Source organism: Lontra canadensis, unplaced genomic scaffold (genome assembly GCF_010015895.1).
Source record: "Lontra canadensis isolate GAN:19392208 unplaced genomic scaffold, GSC_riverotter_1.0 scaffold6, whole genome shotgun sequence".
Taxonomy (NCBI): domain Eukaryota; kingdom Metazoa; phylum Chordata; class Mammalia; order Carnivora; family Mustelidae; genus Lontra; species Lontra canadensis.
In genome coordinates, this window is record NW_022631000.1 from 244,010 (window position 1) to 253,606 (window position 9,597).

Genomic DNA, 9,597 nt, shown 5'->3' on the forward strand with positions numbered 1-9,597 from the left:
AGTACAAAGCAGTCGTTTAGTAAATACTAGGCCAATGAACAAATGATTCTTGAATTCACTAAAATAAGCAAAGGGAGAATGAAAAAACATTCTTCAAAGTTTTAAAAATATACTCAAAGTTTAATAATTACAGAAGCTTAATATATCATGGAAACACTTGACACTGAACATGGTAAAACTTGACACCAAAGAGTCATTGCTTTACACAGAGAAAAGTTTCCTTAAGAATACATTACCACAAGATGTGACTCTATTCCTGAATGACTCAAGATACATCCAAGATTGTCAGCAAATTATTATTATTTATAACCGTGAATGTCACGGTCACAGAGATGGAACAAATATTTCCTCAATACTTCCATTGTGATGTTATCAACAATAGAACTGTAAAGTGCAGAAAACATTAATTAGATCCCTAATGATATTGCGGGGTAATAAGTTATAAAACATAGCATGTCACTGAAATTATTTAACAAAAATCTTGTATTCTGGAACCCCTTATGGCTCAGTTGGTTAAGCGGCTGTCTTCAGCTTGGGTCATGATCCCAAGGACCTGGATCGAGCCCCATATTAGGCTCACTGCTCCACAGGGAGCCTGCTTCTCCCTCTCCCTCTGCCTGCCCCTCCCCCTGCTTTGGCTCTCTCTTTCTCTCTTTCTGTCAGATAAAAAAATAAAAATTTAAAAACTTTTTATATTCTGATTATAAAAGCAAAATTTATTGCAGAAAATTTGAAATAGAGGAAAACATAAAGAAAAAAGTGACCTATAATTCCCATTACACAGAGAAAACCAGTATTAACATTTTGATGTGTTTCTGTGCTGCCTTTCCTTTACATTCATAGTAAGTATTTATTTGGAAAATTAGGATTATTTTGTATATGAACATTATATTTTATTTTTCACATGTTTTATTATGTCTCTTTTATCACTAAACGAAATATTAAATAATGATTGCACAATATACCATCACATGGATGATTCATACTTAATCATACTGAGCTAATGTTTACCATTTAGATGTTCTTAATTTTTCACTATTATAAATTACTTTACAATGGACACCATTATATGTAAGTCTTTATCTGAGGTTTTAATTATTTTTTTGTGAGATTCGTAGTTACTTGTCACAGGGTATGAACAGTTAAGAGTTTCATTAAATTATTACCAAATTATTTTCCAATGATTATACCAGTTTATACTTCTACTAGGCATGCATTTGAGTTCCCATCTCACTGTATTTTAGACAACACTATAAATTGTCGTTTCTTTTTTAAAAAATTCAATTTTGATAAGCAAAGTAAATTTGTCCTCATAACTTAAAATGATGTCTCTCTGATTAATAGTGAAAAAAAAATTTTTAATTTTTTTAATTATATTTCCTTTGAGATTTTTCTGTTCCTTTCCTTTATCTTTTTTCTAGTGATTATTCCTGCTGATTTCTATAAGCTATTTCTAGGAAAAAACTATAGAAACATTATATTTATTGCAATAATTTGCCAGTTTGCATTTGACACTTGATTTTACTCATGATGTTTTTGACATATAGTTAAATAATTAAATTTATCAATTTTTAACCCTTAAAATTTCTCCAATTTCTTCTGATAGCATTTAAATTTCTCATGCATATATGAAAAACTTTACATTGCATGCATAAATAGTATTATAAATGACCTGAAATATTTTATGTATAGCCTTTTTTTTTCTTTTCTCTCTTCCTCTTTTTCCTGTATGCTTCCATCCACAATGCCTTCCCTTCCCAACCTCCACAATTTTAAATACCTCTGAAATAGCTCACTTTTACCCAAAAAGTACTTTATTTTTAAATGTATATTCTGTTATCATTGATGACAGTAAATTGCTAAGAATTTGCAAGTGAAAATTGTCTTTTAAAAAATTTTTATGGTGATAAAATACACATAATAAAACTTTACTCATATTTTAGTATATAGTTTAGTGGTATTAAGTACATTTATATTTTTTGTAACCATCATCACTGTTTCCAGAATTCTTTTATCATACCAAAATGAAACTCCATACATATTAAACAATAACCACCCATTTCCTTCCTCATGCTGACAACTATCATTCTACTTTCTGTCCCTATGAATTTGACTTTAATTCATGTAAGTAAGACTTTAATTCATGCAACATTTGTCCTTTTGTGTCTAATTTATTTCACTTAGCATGACATCTTCAAGTTTCATCCATGTTTTAACATGTGTCAGAATTTCATTCTTTCTTCAAGTTGAATAATGTTTCATTGTACATATATACCACATTTTGTTCATCCATTCACTCATCAATGGACATTTGGGTTGTTCCCAGCTTTCATTATTGTGAATAATTCTCCTTTGAACATGAGTGCAGGAAATAGTTTTTTTCAATATCATTGTTAATCAGTGCATATACAGTTACTGAAATTGTTTGAGAACACTGATGCTAATTGCTGGCACTAAAATTATGAATCAGTCTTACCTAACCCATATAAAGAAATTGTTTGTACTGAATATTCCTCTTAAGACCTCATAAGCCATCCGTGTGCATATAATCTGTTATTTTTCTTGAAAATATGCTGGAAGAATGTTAAAAGAGTAGCTACATAGGTAATAGCTTCAGGAGACTGATACTACCCCAGAACTGGGCATGTGCCATGTCCACATAAACTATGAAAGCCTTGAAAAATATGCTCCTCGTCCTTCTAAACCAGTTAGTTTAGCAGTCAAATTGGACATATTATAAATTAGTACCTCATTTATCCACAATTTTTTTTCTCAACAGAGAAGTCAGGAATGACTGAAGAAAATCATACCATGAAAAGTGAGTTTATCCTCACAGGATTTACAGATAACCCGGAGTTAAAGACCCTTCTGTTTGTGGTGTTCTTTGTCATCTTTCTGATTACCATGGTGGGGAATCTAGGCCTGGTGATACTGATTTCAAAAGAGCATCATCTTCACACACCAATGTACATCTTTCTGGGCAACTTGGCTATTGTAGATTCTTGCTGCGCCTGTGCCATTACTCCTAAGATGTTAGGGAACTTCTTTTCTGAGAACAGAGTGGTTTCCCTCTATGAATGCATGGCACAATTTTATTTTCTTTGCACTGTTGAAACTGCAGATTGCTTTCTCCTGGCAGCAATGGCCTATGATCGCTATGTGGCCATATGCAGTCCACTGCAGTACCACACCATGATGTCAAAAAAACTCTGCGTTCAGATGACCACAGGAGCCTACATAGCTGGAAACCTGCATTCCATGATTCATGTAGGGTTTCTGTTTAGGTTAGCTTTCTGTGGATCTAATCACATTAACCACTTTTATTGTGATATTCTTCCTTTATACAGACTCTCCTGTGTTGACCCTTATATCAATGAACTGGTACTATTTATCTTTTCAGGCTCAATTCAAGTCTTTACCATAGGCAGTGTCTTAATATCTTACTTCTACATTCTCTTTACTATTTTCAAAATGAAATCCAAAGAAGGAAGGGTCAAAGCCTTTTCTACCTGTGCATCCCACTTTTTATCCGTTTCATTATTCTATGGATCTCTTTTTTTCATGTACATTAGACCAAATTTGCTTGAAGAAGGTGATAGGGATATTCCAGCTGCGATTTTGTTTACAATAGTAGTTCCTTTACTAAATCCTTTCATCTATAGCCTAAGAAATAAAGAAGTAATAACTGTCTTGAGAAAAATTCTGAAGAAAAAAAGATCTCATGAAAGTTGGAAACAAATGACATCTACTATAACTTAATGATTTAAAGGTGGAAAATACTTCCAAGTGAAATTACACAGAGAAAATGCACAAATTATATGTAAAATATTAAAATATATAATAATAAAATCAATTTAGGAAGCAATACATATGGGAGAAAATATACAGGAAAGAGAAAACTGCTAAATCTTAACTCAAAGTAACAAAAATCAAAACCAAATTTGTAATTTATTCAAGAAAGAGCTGCACATGTTGCCAAGTTCATGGGTAGTTTCAGCATCAGAGATTGGGATTATCAACCTCCAAAAGGAAAACAATATCAGTTGCACACATAAAGGAGAATTCTGTTTAACATTTACAGGCAGTTTACCTTAATAGCATGGAGTATGAGCACTCCAGTTAGGATGAAAGACCTTAGGGACATGTGAACTTTCAACCAATGAAATCACTCACAACCATGAGAGACAAAGTTGAAGCAAGTAAATTTTGAGGACATAGTCTTAATAGCATTGTGGAGGACACTATAGTTAGGATAAAGGTAGTAAGAAAATGAAGCTATCAAATAAAAGTGAGTATTATATTTCCAAGTTAAAGTTCCAAAAGAGTTAAATAATATAATTTTTTCAGGAGTAGTTATAATTTACTTCAGGAATAGTTATCTTCAGAAAGAGTTATTTATTCCTATATGTACACTCATAAAGATGCCATAACACAAAGTTCATATAAGATTTGAGAGCTTCCATTCTCATTGAGCTACATTCAACTTATCTAACCTCTTTCTTGAGAGATGAGGAAAGGGTTCAATAATGAGGGCAATACTGTATCATATAGAGACATGAAGCTATGATTGTTGAACTATGGGTAGGGTTTATCTACAATAATTCCTTTTTTTTTCTTTTCACCATTGCAAAACCTGAAGTTGTGGAATGTAGGTTGAATTAAGTGATTTTATCTATTTACTTTTTAGAATTAAATGATTTTAATGTCAAAATTAAAGAACTACTTTTTGTTTATTTATTCAACATAGATTTATTGAGACCTTGCTGTGTAGAAACACTACTCTGGGATATATCAGTTACCAAAATACCAGCTTTTCCATCTTCTTAAGTAATAGAACACTGTCATGATTTTAATGACTAATTCCTGGATTAAGGAGGACCCATATCAAAAAGAAAAATTTCCCCTTCTATCTCTTCTTTTGATGCTCTGAGGTCACATCTAAATTCCCAAAAGGCAATTGATGGGTTACAGCTCTGGTCCAGGCTAGCCAGCCACTAAAGCTGACTTCACATGGAAAATCAAGAGGTTAAATCCATTTAGAAAAATTTGTGGGAACATAGATGCAATATTTCCAATCCCCTAACTCATGAATACAAACTTATAATCACTTTGTTTCCATTTGTAACTTCCAAAAAAAATCTAATCTAGCTAATGCCATATAATTAGGCATTTTAAGATTTGAAATTGAGACATTTCAAGATCTTTCTTGGTTGTTTCTAATTTATTTTCTTAAAATACTTTTACTTATTTATTTTAGAGACAGAACACAAAAGTGAGAGGAGGAGCAGAGGCAGAGGGGGAAAGAATCTCAAGCAGGCTCCACACTGATTTGGGAGCCCAACTCAGGACTCCATCTCATGACCCTGAGATCACAACCTGAGCCCAAACCAAGAGTCAGAGGCTCAATTGACTGAGACCCAGGTGTCCCTTGTGGTTTCTAATTTATACCCCATCAATTTAAGCTTTACCCAACCCTACCACCACCCTTCCTTGAGTGCATCTAAATGTATAGGTACTTGTCTGATATGTCATTAAAGACAGGTGTCATGTTACAGTTTGAACTTTGTCCCTGCTATATCCCTTTGAGATGTTTGATCTTCTTTGACTTTTTGGTTATCTCTTGATTCCACTTTCAGTTTTTATTTCTGTGTTCATATCTAGTCCCCATGCTAGACGTGGAAACATGATTTCACCTAAACCTTTACTTTTTAATTTCACAAGTCTTCTGTTAAGTCTGCTGGCTCAGTCTCTCTTGTTTTCTCCCTCTGCTAATTTCTGAGTAATTTCTCTTGACCTCCCTGTCTAGGATATTTAAGAAGATGGAATAACTGGTATTTGGATAATTGATATACCAGCACCTAACTGAAGGAAAGGTCCACAAGAAGACTGAAGGGCACCATTTTTACACTTCTGATGATGCTCAGTATGGGTTTAGTATAAGATTTTGAAAGTTATCATGGGTCCCTCTGGAAAGTTCCTCTTGCCATATTTCTCCAAAATTCAATGGGCATTTGAATGTCTTTCCATCTCATTCCCAGAACACCCCCCAGGAATGTAAGTTACAGAATACCATCTCAACAAACACTAAGTATTTCCTTATGACTTTCCTTTAATCCCCCAACTTACTACATCTACATTTCTAGGGTGATACTTAGCTCTTAACTTATCATAAATGCTTCCCAAATCTAATTTTATGAAGTAAATTTATACTTTGGAACAGTCCTTAAAAACAAGGTTTTAAAAAATTTAAAAAATAAAATTAAATAAATAAATAAATCAACAACAACAACAAAAAAATGAGGTTTTCTCAGTCTGTTCCTTCTGTCTGGATTTTCAGTTATGCTTAGGAAAAAAAGCAAGTGATATTGACATTGTTGTGCTCTGATCTTTCTCTAAGCAATAAATCTGAACTGCACCAGCTACTGTCTGAAATGTCAGAAATGATTACCGGACAGAATTGAATCACAGACTGTTTTCACATAAGTACTGCTGGATATAGGGAGAAAAGTTTCATAAAATTAATCCTTTTAAAATCTTGACCAATATTTCACAGTAAGTGGAGAAAAGAGATTTGTTTAGGACATTATTTTGAAAAACAAAACAAACTTATGGAAATAAGTATGCTATCTTACACTTAACCAAAGTTTAGTTATAATCACAAATGTGTACAAATTTGGCAAACAATGAGTTAAGTGTCAAGTATTTTTCTTGGCCTTATTTTCCAGAAGAATAAAGTATGATAACTAGATACAACCTTTACTTAACTTTTGAATTGAAGGAGTGATAATAATGAATACTAATAATGGGACAATTTTGTAAAATGTCCGAAGTCTCCACCAATTTTCCAAGTGTCCCTCCTAATTCTTATTGTACAAACTCTTATCCATTGAATGTGCTTTTATTTTTCTCATTTATTATTCACTTTTTACTTGTCCTAACTCTACCAGGTCCTATTTGTCAATGGGGCTTTACATATCCTTCAAGTAGTTCTCCAAGAAGACATTCATCAACTATATTAAGTCTATTGCATCTTTCTCAAGAATGTCTCACATTGAATCTGAATAATGTTTACTATATCACAGTATCAGTAAATAATATGATGGCATGATGGTTGAAGACAGTAATGTTAAGCAGGGATGAATGTGTAAGGGGAAATTAATTCTGTTAAGTGGTTAATTAATTTAGGAATATTGCATGTTATGACAAGTCTTACCTCCCCGAGGAAGCATTGTCACTTCAGAGACTTACAAATTGATACTATATTAACAAGAATCTCTGTGTTGGTTCATCAGTTAACATTGAAATGTGACCTCATTATGTATACAAAGATTAACATTTGAGCTAATTTGTAGGTATCTGTAATTTTGGCAATACTTTCTTTTCACATTTTAATTATTGGGGTTTTACCTGAATCCTAATATGCCATCTCCTGTTACCAGGCTGAATTCAACTATCTGAGTATCCAGAGTTTGGTGACATGAAGAATATTTATTCCTTACATACGCCTCTATGCAAGTCATTTAACTCTTCTATATAGACCATTCCTTTTTAGAATTATATTAGTCCTCACTTAATACCTATTGCCAACCCAGAAAAATTACTCTGAAGTTGGCAATGCTTGCTTGTGTAGGTCTGCTTCATCAATGAACCAATTTCACTTCTTAATTTTATTTTATTTTTTTAAAGATTTTATTTATTTATTTGAGAGAGAGAGAGAATGAGGAGAGTGAGAAGCAGACTCCCCACTAAGCAGAGAGCCCAACGTGGGACTCTATCCCAGGACTCTGGGATCATGACCTGAGCCAAAGACAGATGCTTAACTGACTGAGCCACCCAGGCACCCAAAATGATTTTAAATATTGCTTCATAAGTCATGTTGATTAAGTATCAGAGAAGGAGAATATAATATCTACTGACCATTCAACTCTAGAAATCATACTTACTGTTAAAGCTTTAATTCAGTTTAATACCATAACTCTCCAGATGGGACTATATTGGGACTGTGTGCATGGGAGGGGGGGGGGGGAACCTGTGTTTTGGTAGATAATCCTTCCAACATCACAGCAAATAAAATATCTCTTTGCACATTTGGATGTGCCTGCATCTCGTATGTCTTTCAGACATACTGAGATATAAACCGACTGGATGTAATCACAATGAAAATGGAAATTTGTATTTGTATACATAATATTATATATAATTTGAATTTGTATACATAATATGGAAGATAAAATTACAGAAAATAATGAAGCTGAAAAGAAGAGGGAAAGAAAACTATTAGATCATGAATATAGACTCAGGGAACTCAACAATTCCATAAACACAATATTATCTATATCATAGGGGTCCCAGAAGAAGAGCAAGAAAAGAGGGCAGAAAAATAATTTGAATGCGTTGTAGCTGAAAACTTCCCTAATCTTAGGGAAGATAACAGTCATTCAACTCCAAGAGGCACAGAGAATTCCCCTCAAAATCAACAAAAACAGGTCAACACCAAGGCATATCATAATAAAATTTGCAAAATACAAAGATAAAGAGAGAATTCTAAAAGCAGCTAGGGACAAAAGGTCCTTAACAAACAATGGTAGACACACAGAATCAGCAGACCTGTCTACAGAAACTTCACAGGTCAGAAGAAAAGGACATGATATATTCAATGTGCTAAATGGGAAAAATATGCAGCTAAGCATACTTTATCCTGCAAGGCTGTCATTTAGAATAGAAGGAAAGATAGTTTCCAGGACCCTCAAAAACTAAAGGAGTTTGTGAACCTTAAACCAGCTCTGCAAGAAATATTAAAGGGGACCTTTTGAGCAAGAAAGAGATACCAAAAGCAAAAAAGACTAGAAAGGAACAGAGACGATCTACAGGAAAAGCAACTTTACAAGTAATATAATGACACTAAATTTACATCTAACAATAATAACTCTGAATGTAAATAGACTGAAATACTCCAATCAAAAGACACAGAGTATCAAGATGTCTGGGTGGCTCAGTCAATTAAACATCTGACTCTTGATTTCAGTTCAGGTCATGATCTCAGGGTCATGAGATAAGCCCCCTTTCAGACTCAATGCTGAGCATGGAGTCTGCTTGAAATTGTCTCTCTCCTTCTACCCTGCTACTCCTTACCTTGTGCTCTTCCTAAAATAAATGAATAAAATCTTAAAAAAAAAAAAGGCATCAAAATGGATTTAAAAAAAAAAAAGACCCATCTATATGCTGCTTATAAGAGACTCATTTTACACCCAATGACCCCTCCAGATTGAAAGTGAGGGGATGGAGAACCATTTATTATGCTAATAAACATCAAAGAAAAGCTGGAGTAGCCATACTTATGTCAGACAAACTACATTTTAAAACAAAGACTGGAGGTGCCTGGATGACTCTGTCAGTTAAGCTTCTGCCTTCAGCTCAGTTCATGATCCCAGGACCCTGGGATGCAGCTCCACATCAGGTTCCCTGCTTAGCAGGGAGTCTGCTTCTCTCACTCTGTTTGCCCCTCCCCCCATTTTACTCTCTCACTCCCTCTCTCTTAAAATAAATAAATAAAATCTTCTAAAAAATGTTTTAAAAAAGACTTATTTTCTAATAAGA

General features: G+C 33.6%; 1 protein-coding gene across 1 annotated transcript; it reads left to right on the forward strand.

The window, feature by feature from the left end:
- The first annotated feature begins 2,790 nt into the window (after window positions 1-2,790).
- On the forward strand, window positions 2,791-3,759 carry LOC116864745 (olfactory receptor 5K1). The gene has a single exon (XM_032852626.1). It carries the CDS (start codon window positions 2,791-2,793, stop codon window positions 3,757-3,759), a length of 969 nt encoding a protein of 322 aa, XP_032708517.1.
- The last annotated feature ends 5,838 nt before the right edge of the window (window positions 3,760-9,597 follow it).

Bases quoted from the DNA above. Each gene is read 5' to 3' on its own strand.
- LOC116864745 (XM_032852626.1), top strand. From the start codon at position 2,791: ATGACTGAAGAAAATCATACCATGAAAAGTGAGTTTATCCTCACAGGA.